This window comes from Tauraco erythrolophus, chromosome 18 (genome assembly GCF_009769465.1).
Source record: "Tauraco erythrolophus isolate bTauEry1 chromosome 18, bTauEry1.pri, whole genome shotgun sequence".
NCBI lineage: Eukaryota > Metazoa > Chordata > Aves > Musophagiformes > Musophagidae > Tauraco > Tauraco erythrolophus.
Genome location: NC_141482.1, coordinates 14,105,281 through 14,122,819, shown reverse-complemented (window position 1 = coordinate 14,122,819; position 17,539 = coordinate 14,105,281). Strand labels below are relative to the sequence as shown.

General features: G+C 53.3%; 1 protein-coding gene across 1 annotated transcript in view; it reads left to right on the top strand.

Moving 5' to 3' along the window:
* LAMA5 (laminin subunit alpha 5) overlaps positions 1-17,539 on the top strand; it is a 91,810-nt gene that overhangs the window by 68,531 nt on the left and 5,740 nt on the right. Inside the window, 36 exon segments of the mRNA XM_086623119.1 lie at positions 17-125; positions 633-730; positions 1,114-1,315; positions 1,731-1,857; positions 2,051-2,190; positions 3,003-3,118; positions 3,400-3,611; positions 3,860-4,064; positions 4,285-4,429; positions 4,995-5,135; positions 5,531-5,692; positions 5,874-5,975; positions 6,060-6,143; positions 6,404-6,634; positions 7,209-7,322; positions 7,609-7,736; positions 7,978-8,058; positions 8,504-8,718; positions 9,273-9,373; positions 9,862-10,042; positions 10,315-10,458; positions 10,541-10,692; positions 10,772-10,882; positions 11,910-12,021; positions 12,571-12,741; positions 13,653-13,849; positions 13,930-14,046; positions 14,123-14,277; positions 14,508-14,649; positions 14,955-15,057; positions 15,142-15,255; positions 15,375-15,554; positions 15,954-16,096; positions 16,333-16,518; positions 16,794-16,930; positions 17,340-17,493. Of these exon segments, the coding sequence (XP_086479245.1) occupies positions 17-125; positions 633-730; positions 1,114-1,315; positions 1,731-1,857; positions 2,051-2,190; positions 3,003-3,118; positions 3,400-3,611; positions 3,860-4,064; positions 4,285-4,429; positions 4,995-5,135; positions 5,531-5,692; positions 5,874-5,975; positions 6,060-6,143; positions 6,404-6,634; positions 7,209-7,322; positions 7,609-7,736; positions 7,978-8,058; positions 8,504-8,718; positions 9,273-9,373; positions 9,862-10,042; positions 10,315-10,458; positions 10,541-10,692; positions 10,772-10,882; positions 11,910-12,021; positions 12,571-12,741; positions 13,653-13,849; positions 13,930-14,046; positions 14,123-14,277; positions 14,508-14,649; positions 14,955-15,057; positions 15,142-15,255; positions 15,375-15,554; positions 15,954-16,096; positions 16,333-16,518; positions 16,794-16,930; positions 17,340-17,493 (5,212 nt within the window).

Here is a 17,539-nt window from a genome sequence, read left to right as displayed (position 1 = left end):
TGTGTTTCTCTTACAGTTTCCTTTGCCGAGGGATTGCTGTAGATTCCCAGAGCCGCATGGCAACTTTTGAACTTACCTCAGAGGCCACCATTCGATTCACCTCTGATCTGGCTGACTTCTTCCTGGTAAGGCTCCCCGCAAGGGCAGCTCTGTTGGCTGGTTGCAAGGAGAGGCAGGAGCGATACCTAGCCTTTAGAAGGGTTTTCTAGCCCTGTTTGGCCTGGATACTAGATCTTAGTCTATGTCATGAGCATTCCAAGGTGGAGAATGTGATCAGTGGTGTGGAAGTAGATCATAGGACTAGGATTTGGGAGAAGATGGGGAGAAGAAGCTGCTTTTTGCAGAGGAACGTCTGCAGCAGTGTGGCAGTGCCTCTTCCTGTTTTACTTGAAGGCATTCACAGTTGCTTAGCTAAGGATAGAAGAATCCCATAAATATGTGGAGCTCCTAAATGCACTAGGGCTTGTGCCAATGAAGAAGGAGCAGTAAACAGAGGTGTGACCTGCCATGCAGTAGCTGAAGTGTCTGATAAGGAGATCAGCCTGATCACTGGTGGGCACAAAATCTGCTGTAGGCTCCCAGTGGCAAAGGCTGTCATGTAACTGGGCATCTCTCTCTGTCATGCACGGCAGCACAAAGTGTACCTCATACCTGCTGCACAGTTCACCATGGAGTTCATCGAGCCAAAGGTGCATTGCATCAGCGTCCATGGCACGTTCTCATCCAACAGGTAAGAGTCTCAGGTCCTTCAGGGTTTTAGCATGAATGTGACTGTTTCCAAAAGCAATTGTTTCCCCCACTTCCCTCACATTTGAAGACTATTCAGTTCTTGACACAGTAGAAAGAAATCTCAAGATCAAGAGATACTTGCTGTATCCGAATTTTTGACACTGCTTTGAATATTTGCATAGGAATTAGCCTGTGCAAGGTTCCTGTTCTTCCTCCTGAGCCCATGTCCCAGAGACCCAGAGGTCCTGGTAGAAAGCTCTCCCTCAGCAGACATGCCTCGTAATCTGCCGGGTGTTACAGAACGTGCTTCTCTTGCCAGGACCCCATAGCCTCTCTCTTTCCTTGTCAGAGATCTTTACATCCTGTTTTCTCCTTGTTTTGCAGCAGCTCCTGTGTTCCCTCAAGGTTCCTGAAGCTTTCTCAGTCAATCATTTTGGAGGGGGGCCAGTCTCTGCCCATCGCCCCTGACGTCCCCCTGGCTCAGGCTGTTCATGTGGCTCCAGCTGGGGTCCCGGTGGAGCCTGCACCTCGGCCTCCCACGGCTGTGGACCCCACTGCAGAGCTCATCCTCCTGCAACCACCGCAGGTAGTGACACAGATGTGCCTTGGGCTGGTTTGCTGGTGCTGTGACACTGTACACGTGGGGCAGGGAGAAGTTTTCCGTCTCTATTGAGTAGCTTTAGCAATTAGCAATTTAGCAATTAACATTTTCAGAATTTAATCTGGACTTTAAACTTGTCCCTGAACCTGTAATTCCCATGGACTCTCCTGTCTTAGCTCCATCCAACCCTGCTTGGTTCTCTGGGCTCCCAGGAAAAGCTTTGCAGGTGGCTTTAGATGGGGGAGTGTGGAGACATGAGGGGCTGATTCACCAAAAGTCTCAAGACCTCACAGTTGTGCAATAAGAGCACAAATTTGTGCAATAATTAAAAAATAACCCAGCTGTGAGTGCAGGAGTCAGATGTGGTTTTTTGTCTTTTTGTTCTCCTGTTTTGGGCCAGGCTGCTGTTGTGTTCAACAGCCGGATCCAGACCCTGGGACGCTACGCTTTCATCCTACACTACTACCAGCCCAACCACCCCACCTTCCCTGTGGAAGTGTTAATCAACGGTGGGCGCATCTGGCAAGGTGAGAGGAGTGGGGATCGGGGGAAAGCTGCTGGCAGGAAGAAACCCTGGGAAGTTTTTCATGCCATAGGATAACTGTTGGTTCTCTGAAGATGGCAAAGATGAAGTGAGACTGACTCATCCCTTCCAAACTGGGAGGGTGTGACGGGGACTGCAAGGGAAGTGTGGGACCAATACATTTGTTTTCTTTTCAGGTCAGACCAATGCTAATTTCTGCCCACATGGCTACGGATGCCGGAGCTTAGTGGTTTCTGAGGACCAGATTATCCTGGATGTTACCGATAATGATCTGACTGTGGTTGTTCGAGTGCCAGAGGGCAAGCAGCTGTGGCTGGTGAGCCTCTCTCTGGGAAGCTCCCAGGGCATGTTGGACCAGGCTCCAGCAGGGCTGGAGTTTATCCTTGGAATTTTGTCACTGTATGTGACCGCAGGAATGTTTCCCACCATCACTGTTTCTGAACTACCCTAGAAAGCTGCAATCTCCAACCTTAGTGGTGTAGAATTGAGGGCAGAATTTGCAGAGGCAATTATCTGTATATGACAGTTAGCCTTCACTGTGTGGTTTTGATACCAAAACAAGGCAGAAATTGAAGCTGTTGCTTTGCATACGTAGCTTGTGATAATCCAGAATAAGCCTTATTCCTGCCCCAACAATATTTTACACCTGCATAGCATTGTTTGTCCAGGCAGGTCTCATCATGGTAGCAGGTAGACTTTGTTATCCTCATGCAACCCGACTAGAAGATTGACCAAAGTTTGGATAAGTGACTGAAAGACAGAATTGGAACCCAGTTGCCTTCATGTCTGGAAGTTTAAGATGACGGTGACTGCCTGCCTCTGTGGTGCTGAAGCACAACCAGTGCTGCCCTTTTGGGGTATTGTGCCTTTTTTTACTCCAGTGACTTTGGGCCGCTCCTTACGTGGAGCATTAGATTATGTGGATCCTGATGGGCAGACCCCAATAGAGAGGTTGCCCCTGGTTTTTCTAGTACTTGGAAACTTTGTGTGTCATGTTCTGTCCCAGCAAGTGATGAGCTGATGAGAAGTTAAGAGTGCATTTGGACTTTCGAGTGAGCTCATCTTGGACTGCTTCTGTCTGGCTCAGCTTAAGGAGCCGGACTCACCCATCTTGTCCTTGCTTTGCAGGATTACATTCTTGTGGTGCCTGAGGACAGCTACAGCTCTCAGTACCTGCAGGAGGAACCCCTGGACAAGTCGTACGATTTCATCAGCAGCTGTGGCATCAACAGCTTCTACATCAAGTGAGACCCTTGGCTTTGGGTGGCTGCTCTGCTGTCCACAGGCTGCACCCTCCTCAGGGAGCAAAAACCCATTCCCTTCATGTGTGGCAGGGGAGGGATCTGGTTAAGGTTTTCCTTGTCTAGTGACCAAACCTGTGGGTATTTGGGGGATCCCAGTGTCATGGGGCTCTCCCTCCCACTAATTCAGTAACCACTGCTGCAGGAGATCCTGCTGGATTTTGGGGTGGTGGGCAGGCTGTGGGGGTGTACGGCACGGTGACTCCTCCTGCCTTCCCCTGCAGCCCCAGCACATCGTCGAGGTTCTGCCGCGACTCTGCCATCTCACTCTCCCTCTTCTACAACAACGGGGCGCAGCCCTGCCGGTGCCACGAGGCAGGGGCACGGGGCAGCCAGTGCGAGCCCTTCGGCGGGCAGTGTCCCTGCAAGTCCAACGTCATCGGGCGAGAGTGCTCCCGCTGTGCCACCGGCTACTGGGGCTTCCCCAACTGTAGACGTGAGTTGTCCCATCTCCCACTCTGCTTTCTCAGCACTTGCTGTTTTACCTCTTATAGGGCTGAGGTTAATTTGGGTAATGGCTGTATTTTCCAGCCCTGTAATGGCTCAACTTGCATGAGAACAGCCCAGCTGCCCACAGAGCACTTGAGCTCTGCATCCGTTGCCTCGTGCTCTCCTGGGGTCTTTCTGGGTCTTGCTGCCTGGGTCTTGCTTCCCCAAACACAGTCCCTTTTCTGCCCCTTCCAGCCTGCGACTGCGGGACACGTCTGTGCGACGAAGTGACGGGGCAGTGCATCTGCCCTCCGCACACCCTGAAGCCCGAGTGCGTCGTCTGCGAGCCCCAGACCTTTGGCTGCCACCCCCTCATCGGCTGCGAGGACTGCAATTGCTCCCGGCCCGGCGTGCAGGAGCTGACAGAGCCAGGATGTGACGTGGACAGCGGGCAGTGCAGGTGAGCGAGCCTTGTTGTGGCACTGGACACGTCTGGCAGCATCCCTGGTCCCTGTTGGAGCGATGTTGGCAGGCTGCAGGGAGGAAATGTGCAGGATGGGGAAGCCCTCATCAATGCTGTGTCAGTGCCAGTGTGGGTGAAGCTCTGCAAGCCCGGCCGCTCCGCGCACAGCAGCATAAGGCAGAGGTTCCTAATGCTGCGGCTCTTGCGTCCCATCCAGGTGCAAGCCCAACATCATCGGGCGACAGTGTGACCTCTGTGCCCCTGGCTACTACCACTACCCCAACTGCCGGCGGTGCGACTGCCACCAGGCTGGCACCGAAGCAAGCGTGTGCGACCCGGTCACGGGGCACTGTCACTGCAAGGTCAGTCCTTCGCTGCCTTCACGCAGTGCTTTTCTCCTTGGCTCAGCTCTCCTGCTCCGGCTTTGGGTGCCAGGGACTGTGGGTGTCTGGTGTGCCGGGAGGGAGCAGGGCTGGAGAAGGAGGGCGCCTGAGCTGCAGCCGGCCTGCCCCACATCATGGTGGGTTCAGAGCACCCTGAAAGACTCCTTCTCCCCATCTTTCCTGGCCATGAAAGCTTACTCTTTGAGCTGTCACTGGAGAGACAGGCTGCCTTGGTCCCTCCCCATGTCAGAGCCCATTGCAGATAAAGCTGTCAGCCCTGTTGATTCCTTCTACTCCTGCATGACAGCAGAGTAGCTCAAACTGCTGCTGAGCTGCCTGCTCCAGCCCCTTTGTAAGGCTCACAAGTGCTTTCTCCAGGTGAATTTAATGTTTGATGGGTGGTGTGCAAGCAAACCTGTTCAGGGACTGCTTAATCATCTTTCAGCATCACATCACTGTGCTTTCATTTTTTGTACAGCTGTCTGTCCTCCACCAGTGCCTTGTAAGAAGCTGCTGACACTGTTGAGCTTTGCTTGTCTTCCAGGAAAACGTGGAGGGCCCAAGGTGTGACCAGTGCCGCCTGGGGACGTTTTCTTTGGATGCCAACAACCCCAAGGGCTGCACCAAGTGTTTCTGCTTTGGTGCGACCGATCGCTGCCGCAGCGCTGAGAAGCACCGAGCTGAGGTAAGAGGGGCTGGGGCCACCAGAGCCTGCAGTTCAGTTGCGTTCCCATCCGCCTGGCTCCCTGCTGCCTTCAGCTCTCTGTCCTGCATTAATCCTACCCCTCTGGAAAATACACTGTGAGGAGGGTTATCTTTGTCTCCCGGTGCCCGTCTCCTACTTTCAGCCCCTTTTCCTGGTCTCTCGGGTCTTACAGGGTGGAAAGCCATGGCATGGGGAGACTGTGCCAGACAGGAGGCTGGGGTGGTGCTCAGCTTTCCAGTGGCTTCATCAGGATGCTTGTGGGGTTGCAAGGCTGTTGTCATACTTTCTGCTACTCTGGGTCTTGCTCTTCTGGAGCATCAGCACCCGAATACTCTAGCTCCACTAGAAGATCTATGGTTGCTCTTCCCCCACAGTTTGTGGACATGAACGGGTGGCTCTTGTTAAGCAGCGACCGCCAGGAAGTGCCGGCGACTCTGAGCCTGCGGGAGCAGCTCCTCCATGCTGATCTCAAGAACCTCTTGGATGTCTACCAGGAACTCTACTGGGTTGCACCCAGCTCCTACCTTGGGGACCGGGTAAGAGTGCAGTGGCAGTGGGACCAGCAGTCATGCACATCTCTGACCCCACCAACACGTGTGCCAGCAGCATGCCCGTTGACTTGCAGGCATTGCTCACGCTCTGGTTGAACATGGACAGCTCTGACTCATCTCAGTGGTGTGGGCTTGCAGCAACATATGCAGTTTGTCTCTCCCTTAGGTTTCCTCCTATGGTGGGCACCTGCGCTATGAGCTGCACTCCGACCCACGGAGGGGTGATGTGTTCATTCCCATGGAGTCTCGACCGGACGTGATCCTGAAGGTGCAGCCCGAGAAATTCTTTCGTGCCTCTGCTAATGCGTGAGCAGGATGAAGTCGTGACTGACACCTTCTTTGCTTTTCCCAGGGAAATCAAATGAGCATCATGTTTCTGGAAGGCACCTACCCATCCCCAGGGGAGGTACACAAAGGCCAGCTACAGCTGGTGGAGGTGAGTTTGCACACAAAAGTGTGTACCAAGTTAAGTGCTCAGATTCTACTGAAAGGACAAGACTAGCGTGTAGATGGAAGGGACAATTGCTTAGAGCTCAGTGTTTTAGGTGCTGCCTGTTGCAGCAGAACTGGCAGTGGAGAGCCAGAGCCGTTTTACCTGTGCAAAGGGGAGACATCCCAGCAGCAGGGAAGAGAAGGCTGGCATGGGTGTTCAGGTGCCTCTTTTTCTGCCAGTAATGTCAGGTCTTCTCCCACTAGGGTAACTTCAGGCATACAGAGACACACAACCCTGTGTCTAGAGAGGAGCTAATGATGGTGCTGGCAAACCTGGAACAGCTGCAGATCCGGGCGCTCTTCTCCCAGCTCTCTTCATCCGTGTCCCTGCGCCGTGTGGTCCTGGAGGTGGCAACAGATACAGCTACAGGCATCCACGCCAGCAACGTGGAGCTGTGCTTTTGCCCAGCTAACTACCAGGGGGACTCCTGCCAGGTAAGAGTGAAAGTGGACGCTGCTTCAGGCAGAGAGGAATCCAACAGTCATGTTTTGGGTCTCAGCCACCCCTCATGCTTTGTGTGGGTGGCAGCCGTGGGGTTTGGATGTTTGTATAAAGCAGTGGTGCCAGAGCACCAGCTTCCAAACTGACCCTTGAGGGCTTCAGTTGAAATTATAGCTCAGGTTTTGCCGGAGGAAGGAGCATCTCCCAGGCTCCCCCACACCAGCCTGCTCCCAGCTCTCCTCCCACCAGAACACAGTGCCCCTGGGACGGGTGTGTTAGCTGCATCTGCCCTCTTGGAAGAGGCATGATAGGGAAATCGGGTATTGCAGACCAAAATCAAGTGCATTTAGTGCCTCAGAAGAATAGGTCTTCCTGTCTGGCCAGTTATCTCCTATTGATGAGGAGCAGGAAGAAACTGCACTGAAAAATTGTCATCGTTGCTTTTAATCTCTTCTCCATCAGTACCAACCCTGTGGGAATTCTGTCATGGAAACTAAATTAATCTCTTTGCTTTGCCTGAATGTAGTGGGCTGTTTTTCAGATCTCCGTCTTTTTCTGTCTCCTCAGGAATGTGCTCCAGGTTACTACAGGGACACCAAGGGGCTCTTTCTGGGAAAATGCATCCCGTGTCATTGCAATGGCCACTCAGATCAGTGCCTACCAGGCTCTGGGATATGCCTTGTAAGTAAACAATAAAACAGTGGGATATTTTGGAGTTGTAAGTTCTGTAGCATGCAATTAAAAAGCTCTTCACATACTAACTGAGCTGGCAGGATCGTGTCTGAACTGGAGCATTAGCTGTACATGCCATTGCAGGGGTGGTCCCACTCGGGGTCAGCACAGGGTGAAAGACATTTCTGGGAAAAAGGAAGGTCTGAAGCATCCAGATATCTGGTGTGGAATTCTTTGTGCAACCCACCATTTCTTGCTGTCAGTGCTGAGCCCACAGCCTGCCTTTTCCTTGCAGAACTGCCAGCACAACACGGAGGGAGACCACTGTGAGCGATGCAAGGATGGCTACGTGGGCAGCCACTCTGCGGAAGAACCCCAGCAGTGTGTTGGATGTCCATGCCCTCTTTCAGTTGCCTCCAACAAGTAAGCACCTTTGGATGGGATTGCCTGTTTGGGCTCCCTGCTTAACCTCTGGGAACCATGCTGTGCCACACTAGGGCACTGCCTTGGCCCTGGCGGGTGTCCCAATGCCAGCCTTGTCCGTGGCCCCAGACCGTGTCCATGGCCTCTTACCCAAGGCCCCGGCAGCACATATCGAGTGATCAGCTCCCCGGCACCACGTCACGGGTAACTGCACCTCCCCGTTTACCCCTTATCGTTTCAGTTTTGCCATCGGTTGTGTCCACAAGGGCTCCAACACGCAGTGTCTCTGCAAGCCTGGCTACGCCGGACCCAACTGTGAGCGGTAAGGGTGATGGCACCCATGTTTTGGGTGCCTCAGACACACTAGTCCCATGCAGCCACTGCTGTGGCAGAAGAAAAGTTGTCCTAGTAAAGACTGCAGAGGAAACGGTTGGCTCTGCTCCCAGCGTGATGAGCTCTGGCAGGATTTCTTTCAATCCTTTTCAGCCTGAAAATTCCCTGTTGCTGTCTGTACTGCTGATATATTGTGTTACCGTGGGTGTATTCCTTAGCTATGCTTTTCCTTAACTTGCAGTCTGTGATGGGGCACCTTTCTGAGGTATCATCAGGCAAAACACAAAGTGCTTTGAGATCCCTGAGGGTTGCAGCAGTTCCAAGTGTTGGATCCTTGCACTGTTACGATTGCACAACTCGAGCATGGTGCAGGCATGAGCTGCGGGGATCCTCCTGATGCCCTGACTCTGTTTTAACTTGCCATGTTTCTCCAGGTGTGCCCCAGGATACTATGGCAATCCCTTGGTGATTGGCAGCTCGTGCCAGCCCTGTGACTGCAGCGGGAACACGGATCCCAACATGCTGTTCAGCAGCTGTGACTCCCTGACGGGCACCTGCACGGGGTGCATGCACCACACGGCCGGCGCGCGGTGCGAGGTCTGTGCCCCCGGCTACTACGGGGATGCAGTGGCAGCCAAGAACTGCACACGTGAGTGGGGCAGGCACAAGCACTGGGGAGGGAAGATGGACAGACTGACTGTGGATGTGTTTAGTGCCTTAGCCAGGCTGTGTGTTGCCCCGGCAAGTCACATGCTTGGTTGCACACGTTACAGACATCCTCCAGAGATGACAATAAGAAAAAAAACAACTCCAAAAACCTGCCCTCCAGCATCACAGCTCCATAACCTCTAATCCACCTCCGAATGCAAGCTGCCAAACCGCACCCAGGCTGGAATGGTCTTGCCCGGAGCAGCTGTTGCAGCAGTGGTGCTGGCGCTCCCTTGGGAGCGTGGGTTTGCACAGCTCACTCCCAGCACTGCTCATCTCCCTCTGAGAGCAGCAGCCAAATTGCAGCTCACAAAAGGGGTCTGCCCTGGGCAGGTGTCATGGGAATAAGTCATCAGGAGGAGCAAATCCAAGAGGCTGTGTCTTTGCTCTGACTGTGATAGATAAGGGGGAAGTAGGATTCCCTGTCGATAATAAAGCTTGTGAGTGGCTGAGCAGGCTCTTCAGTGTGTGACTGAGTGTGTTTTTCCCTGGCAGAGTGCAACTGTTCACCCTGCGGGACTGACTCCTGCCATCCACAAACTGGGCAGTGCTTCTGCAAGACTGGAGTGACAGGCCAGCACTGTGATCACTGCGAGGTAAGGGCCACCTGCGTGCTGGGATGCTGCTTGTCCTTGGCACCAGGACGAGGGGCAGCCCTGGCATGTTTTCCCCAGACCTGTGCTCAGAGCGGTGCTGGCAGCCTAGTGATTGAGGCTGGATTTGCATGATCTGCCTCTACATGGCGAAAGCCTATTAAAGATCTGGCAGCACCAATGGAGGCAGCATGCAGCTGCAGCCTGGGCAGTAACATGGTACCCTTTGTGAAATTGCTAAAAAACACATTTTCCTGTATGCATCCAGCATGGGTGTTGCAGAACAAAGGCAGGTTTGCAGGGCAGTGCTTTGGTGTGTCTGCGTTCTTATTGCAGCTCTACATCTTTGCCATGTCAATATGATTTTGTAGTGGTCAAAACACTCCTAGAAAGCGAGGCTGGGGTTCCACATTGTCTCAGTTTGCCCCAGGAGGGAGGCACACATGCCCTCTTGCTGAGCAGGGCACCTACTGTCCTGTTTTTTTCCCTAGGAAGGATACTATGGCTTCGAGGGATGCTCCGGCTGCCGGAGGTGTGACTGTGACATCGGTGCTGTGGGGAGCAGCTGCCACCCACAGACTGGGCAGTGCAGCTGCCTGCCTGGCATCAGCGGCTCGCGTTGCCACCAGTGTGCCCCGGGCTACTGGGGCTTCAGCGAGAGCGGCTGTACAAGTGAGTCCTGCTTCCTGGGTGTTGGGTCCTGCATGTGAAGCAGTGGGACAGGCATGGGTGACACGTGTGCTTGTTGAATGGTTAAAGGTGGAAAATAACTGCTATCTGTCTGAGGTCTTGTGCACGTTGCTCGGTTGCACAAGGGAAACCCTGGCAGTGGCGTGTACATAAGCGGAGATGTAATTGCACAGCTGGAATAAAACCACTCCTCTCCGGAGTGGTAACAGCACAAAACGATGCCACAGGCATTTCCCTGTTATTAAACTCGACAGAGTGCGAGTGCAGAGGGGGCTCCTGCGACCCACGCACTGGGGAGTGCACCTGCTCCAACGGGCTGACGGGCAAGCAGTGCGACGTCTGCATGCACAAGTATGAGATCCCCGTGGCAAACGGCCCAGACAGCGTGAGGTGTGAAGGTTTGTATCCTGCAGTCCTGGGGAAAGAGGCGGAGGAAGCCCTGGGAGAGGATCTTTGCTGACTGCTCTGTTCCCCTGGCAGTGTGTGACAGCTGTGTCCTGCTTCTGCTGGAGGATCTGCAGAGCATCGAGATGTCCTTCCCCTCCATTCGCAGCCAGCTGGTCAACCTCAACGCCAGCTCCATCGCCTGGGCTCGCCTCCACGCTCTCAACAGCACTATGGCGACTGTCGCTGTACGTGGAAGGTTTATAACATCACTTTCTGCCCATATTGCCTGTCCTCTTGGCCTGATTTCATCTCTTTTTTCCCCAGAACCAGCTCCGTGAGTACCAGAGAGCTATGAACAAGGTCAGGCAAAGGACTGATGAGCTGGAGGATGAGAACGTGGACCTCACACAGGACCTGAATGCGCTGCAGCACAAAGTAGAGTATTTCTTGATTTTCCTTTACCAGAGCACGAGTCCCTCCTCTTGCCTGAACTGAGGGCTTTGAAGGCTGGGAGGAGCCTCGTTCAGGAAGGCTGGATCTCCTGCCCAGCCAGCCCTAGGCTTGGGTGTCAGGGTCTCTTACTTAGGTGCTCAAGCTACTCTACCTGCATTCCTCCCTTGAAAGGCTGTTAAACATCTTGTGATATTGATGGTTGTTTCTTGATTTATTACTTGCTTTTGAGGTGGCTCCAACTTCAACCAGTAAAAATAAATTCAATAAAATGTCATTTGTAGAAGGAGCATACAAGGAAGGAACATAAACATCTAGGTCTGTCCTGGGTATATCCATGCTGTGACGGGGAAAGCCTGGGCCCTGCCAGCAAATGAGCCAACCCTTTTTTTGGTAATAGTCCTTGGAGGCCTCAGTACAACACCTATTTCAAGATGTAATCTATATACTGTTTAAAAAACCACCAGTTGTGTCTTCAGAGAACTTAAAAACTGAGGAAGATTTGGTTTATAAACTGCCTGTTCCTAACGTAAGGGAGAGGAAAAAGTCTCTGTGTGATGACATATGTCCCTGGGTAGCTGCATGGACAAACTGCCTCTGTGTATACATACATCTCCACTACGCTCTGAGCAGCCAAGCTGCAGCCCTCCATCTCTTCTTGTGTCCTGGTCAGAACCCAGAGGGGCCTGGCTCCAGGCTATGGGGCTTTTCCCGTGTTAAGAGTGCAGGACTGTGCTGGCCTCTGTGGTTTTAGGACTGTTTCAGGATCCAGAGCCTGTTACATTGGAGCTACATTTATTGCTTGTGCTTCTCTGAAGGTGCTAAATAAGACCATCACTAAATTCATTGTAGGTGAGCAGCACAGGGCAGGCTGTTGGAGGAGACATGGTTCAAAAACCTCAAAAGCTGCACATTCCCAAGCCTTCTGTACCTTTTGGGAACATCTTTCCCACTGATGAATCACATACAACATAATCTCATACTTCAGCTAAACTGGTGGGTTTTGTTGTAGATGACAATGACCCACAGAGAAGCAAACCGGATTGAGCAGCACACGAGAGAGACTCACCAGAGGGGGGAGCAGCTCCTGCTAAATATCCAAAGCATTCAGAAAGGCATCTCAGGTAGGTGAAGAGTCTCTGCTTTGTGGGGTTTTTCCGGCTGGCAATGCCACCCTCTTGCTTTCAAACAGCACCAAGTACTGCATCACTTAGAGCCACAGAGAAACCAAGGGGAAATACAAATGAAGTGGAGATCCCTGCAGAATTCTGGCTTTTATTCTGACCAGGCTTATTGTGAGTCCCAGCTGTTTGACTAAAGACAATCTTTGGAAAAAACACATTAAATTTGCACAAACGTTATTAAAATACATAAAACTGGGGCAATCTACACTACCGCTCCAGGAGAGATTTAGCAAAACAGGGAGTGACTGGATCTAGGAGAAGTAAAACCACAAAACGATGCCTGGCATGTGGCATGTGTTACTGGTAGCAGCCAAGGAGACAGAAACATGGGACAATGCCTCTGAATGATCTCAAGCAATTCGAGCACCAGAGTACCACGTGAAAGCTGGCTGAGGTTTGTTGAGGATGATGTAAGGGAGGAAGGATCTCAAGGGGTTATGAAACACCTGGGTTGGTCAGTGCTAACGGGGGATCTGGATTTCTCTGCAGACTTGGTGCAGCAGATGGCCAGATTTGGGGCAGCAAACACCAGCACCACCTCCACCGAGGAGTTTCGGCAGAAGATGGCCGAGGTGGAGAGAATGCTGAGGGAGATGAAGGAGCGGAGTCTGGGCAGCCAGGAGGAGCTGGCAAGGCGCGAGCATGAGGAGGCTCAGAAACGTGAGTCTGGCTCCGTGGCACGGGACAGGGCTGCGCAGATCCTGCTGGGTCTGGCCATTCCTGATAGCCTGGCTTGGAGCCCATGCGAACGCTGCGCATCATGGTCGCATTTGGAGAGTGCTGTTAATAACCAGGCACCCCCAACAAGTTTTACAGTAGTTTTAGGGTCCCCTGTGACACTCCATTTTTGCTTCCTTTTCCCTTAAGGTGAATTTTAGAGCGGATTGTACTAGGTGGGTTGTTCTGTCTGATGACCGAAAATGCCCTTAGAACCAGGAGTTACTGTTATTATGTATATATCACACATGGATGTGAATAAGTCACCTCATGTTTTTTCATATTCACTGTTCCAGGAAAGAGGTTCAGAGTAACAACCAGCAGCCCCCCACTCTCAGCAGCTCTGCTGTGCTGAGGGCATCCCTTGCAGGAGCAAGGGCTTGGATTGTGCTCCCACACAAAGCCCCACTGCGTAACCAGGCACGCTGGCACTGTGGGGAGCAAACGCTTCTGGTTTAACAGGCAGTGGCAAAACGTAGTTCAGCAGCTGAAAGCTGTAATTGTAAACTGGCTCTTGCTAGGAATAAGTAATTTTTCACAGTGGGAGTAATCAAGCCCTGGAACAGGGCTCAGGTGGGGTTTGTCCATCATCTGGAGCCTTTCAGGCATGACTAAGTGTCTTTCTGAAAGAGATCCCATCCCTCTTGCCAGTGCTGGGGGCTTGGAGACAGTCTTGGATGAGATCCTGTGCTATCCAGGCTGAAAGAGGGAGGGAGGGAGGAATGGAAAATGGTCACTTCTGGTCTTGATACCTGCCAAGTGAGACCAGAACCAGGCTTTTGCACAGCCAAGCACAGAAAGAGCCCTTTAACACAGAAAGATGAATTAGCAGCAGTTATCATCTCCATTCTCAGTGCTGCATCAGGTGAAGAGTGAGCTGCACACCCGTTGGGAGTCCAACCAGGACCTGGTGAACAGCATCCAGGACCGGCTGGCGCATCACAGCTCCCAGCTGATGGATCTCAGAGATGCCCTCAACGAGGCTGTGAACAAAACCAGGCAGACAGAGGACTTGAACAGCCTGAACCGAAATAACCTGGAGGAGAGTCAGGTAGGTCTTCACCTGGTGGTCCTGTCCTGCCATGCCTACCCCAGCCCTGCTGGTGCCTGACCCTGTGTCTGTGTGTCTAGCAAAAGAGCCGTGAACTCCAGAAGCAGCATGCACTGGTGCAGGAGACCCTGAGAATGGCCAAGGACTCTCTGGCCCAGGTCTCCGATTTCCTACAGAAGATGGAAAGTGCAAAGGAGGTGAGTGACGGAGGTGCTTTGCATGGGCAGAGCACAAGGGGGTGGCAGCCCTCAGGAGTGATGTGTGTCCTTGCAGGCGTACGAGAAGCTGGCAGCCTTGCTGGATGGGGCAAAGCTGCCCCTCACTGAGAGGGTCAAGAAATTCTCCCCAGCCAGCAGCAAGATCCCCATCGTGGAGCAGGCGGAGGAGCATGCCCGGCTTCTGGATGAGCTCGCAAAGAACCTGTCCAGGTGAGGCACCGGTCCTGACACTCACTAGTCAGGCCATCTCCTACCAGCATTGGAGATGGAAAACTGCAGCCCCACACCATGGCGGGGGAACAGCAGAGTGCCATCTCCAAAGCTTTATCCTGGAGCACACGTTGTGATGAGGAGCTCAAAGGGGTTTGTCTGTGGGGGCATGGGCAAGAGCCCAGCCTGAGTGGTCTCCGTGGACTTGATGGCTTCATCTTCCAACACAGCATTATCCAGGGAACAAACCAGGATGGCTTTATCCAGCGGGCGATCGATGCCTCCAATGCCTACGCCAGCATCATTGAAGCTGTGAAAAAAGCCGAGCGAGCAGCCCACGATGCTGATGAGGCAGCCAGCAAGGCTTTGATGGTATGTGCAGTGGGGAGCACTGGGGAGATAAGCAAAAGCCAAACTCCCTCGATAGTCCTCCAGCTTTTCACACCCACACATAAGGCTCTGCTGCCCCTTCCGTCCAATACTTGAGCACTTTGTTCTGTGCTGGAGGGCAGAGCCTCTGCCACAGCTGAGGCCAGCCTCTGGAGATTTGCGTCTCTCCATCATGCCCCAGCAGTACCCTTTGCTGCAGTTGCCTGAACGAGCACTTTTGTGTGCAGTCAGCGTTGGAAACTTGAGTTCCTCTTCAGAGTCCCAGGCAGCGCATGTTTGTTTTACAGAGTGTCATATCAGAAAATCTCGGGGCCATCTCTAAAGAGCTGAAGAGGAACAGCAGCAACCTGGAGGAGGCTGTGAAGAGACAGCAGAGAAGACTCAACGGGGGTGAGAGAGGCTTCTTGCAGGGTGTGATGTCCTTCGGGCTAGACTGAGACCCAACACACAACATACACGTTTTTTTAATTGCAGCTATTAAAGGCACTCTGCAGACAGCAAAGGACAAGCTGGCTGACCTCCGTGTGAAGAAGGAGCAGCTCCTGAGCCAGCTCCAGTCTGTGCAGGACATGCTGGGCAGGGACCAAGGTTTGTTCTGGGATAGCTAGACTGATTCTGTCTGCTCCTCTCCTCGTGCCCAGGCTGTGACCCAAGGGTGCTGCCTCCCTGCTCCTGGCCATCCAGAGATTTTTCTCCTTTCTTTCCAGAGGACACAAAAGAGATGATCCAGAATGCCAAAGAGGCAGCTGCTGAGGCCAACGAAACAGCTGCGAGAGTGGAAGATACCCTGAGCAGCATGAAGAAGAATCTGGATGAGTGGAGAGACCAGTATGGAGACCTTCGAAATGAAGACCTGAACCAGGCAGTCCAGGATGCCAAGAAATCTGGTGAGTGCTGAGCCTGCTGGGCTGCCAGGGCTGAGTCTGGCATGAGCCAGTGCATGGACAGATGTCCCCGGAGAGCTCTGTGCTTTTGGATGCTGTGCTTCGCAGTTCTAGGCCAAGAGTAGAGGGAGGGTAGCAGCCAATATTGGGTGCTTTAAGTCCTAGCTCTTTATTTTTTTTTCTCTCCCTGCAGTGTCTATGTCACCTATACCTTTACTGCAGGAGATTGCATGCACTAGAGTATTTCCACAACCCCCCATCAAGGCTGCTGGATTTAGGGGATCATTCTGTGACTCTGCTTCCAGCTGCCGCTGCTTTGACTTACATGTCTCAAAACTGCCTGAGCTTCACATCTCCCTTCCTCTCTAACCTCCAAAAACCCTGGCTCCTCTCCAACCCCAGTGTCCAGCCTGGAAAGCACCATCCCACTGCTGCTGGGGAAGCTGAGCAGCCTGGAGAACAGGAGGAACAAAAACGCCACCGTGTCCGAGAACATTGTGCGAATCCGGCAGCTCATCACGCAGGCGAGGAACGCCGCCAGCAAGGTGGGCTCCTGGAAGGGTGAGGGCTGTGCCTGGGGCACCAGGGGCTTGGGGTGGATGAGGGCTTACCTGAAGGTAGTATATGGGAGGGGTATCTAGAAGAGCTCTGGGGCCACCAGGCAGGGTCCCTTTTTCATGGGAAAACTCGAGAAAATGCTTTGACTTGGTTGAGCTGGCAGTGACGAGACAGGCAGCAGCAGTGGCTTCAGTGCCGTGGGGCTGGATTTCTCTCCCTCCAGGTGAAAGTCCCCATGAAGTTCAATGGCAGCTCAGGTGTGCAGGTCCGGATGCCCAGCAACCTGCAGGATTTGGCAGCCTATACATCCCTCAAATTCTACATCCAAAACCCTGAGCCCAGGAGCCGGCAGCGACGGCAGGACGGGACAGAGGAGGGGCGGTTTGTGTTGTACCTGGGCAGCCGGGAGGTGAGACGGGGCCGTGCGGGCAGGAGGAGGGCAGTAGGAGCCCGGGTTGGTAGCATCGATGGGGGATCACACGTGGAGGTCAGCCCCTTGCCCTTCACCTGCTCTCTGAGCATCTTTGTGGGGAACAGGAACAGGCCCTGGATGCAGAGGAGAGCAGTGGAGAGCGAATGGGGGTGTTTGGCCAGTGCAGCCCTGGAAGCATCAGGGAGAGCATCGCTTGGTGCTCCTGCCTGTCCCGAATGCCAATGTGTGGCCTTGTCTCTCCCTGCGTCCAGGCTGCTGGAGACTACCTGGGCATTGTGCTCAAGGACCACAAAGTGCAGTGGGTCTACAAACTGGGCGACGAGGAGCCAGCCTCCCTAACTGTCGATGAGGATATTGGAGAGCAGTTTGCCACCATCAGCATCAACAGGTAGGAGACTGATGGAACACATCATGAGGACGTTTACTGGGATACTGCCCCTGCAGCGAATGCATGTAGTGCTGTGCCCAAGCCTTGACTCTGTCATCCAGTCATCCTTAAATGATCAACACTGAGATACTGCAAAAGAACTAGCAGGGAGATGGTGTCTTACCAGGTCGTGGAGGGTCTGGGGATGTCTGCAGGAGAAGAAAGATGAAGTTCATCGTGGAGGGTCCATTTAGCCTTGTGGCAGTGCTCATAACATGAGTGCTGACTCCTTTCAGTGCACTGCTGCTGTGGGGCTCCCCAGCAGGAGATGCACCCCTTTTTGGTAGAGCTGTGTGGGGAGGCCCTTTGGGCAGGGTTTGCTCCTCTTGCAGAGTCTCCCCTTGTCTTGACCATCCCTCCCTGCTTGCAGGATCCTGCAGTATGGGCACATGTCAGTGATCGTGGAGAGGCAGACGGTGCACGAGACCAAGGGAGACAGTGTGGCCAAAGGGGAGCAGGGGCTGCTGAACCTCGACCCACGCAACGTGGTCTTCTACGTGGGTGGCTACCCCTCCAGCTTCACGGTGAGAGAGGCAGCAGGGAGGGAGGCTGGCTTTTTAGGAGGTATCA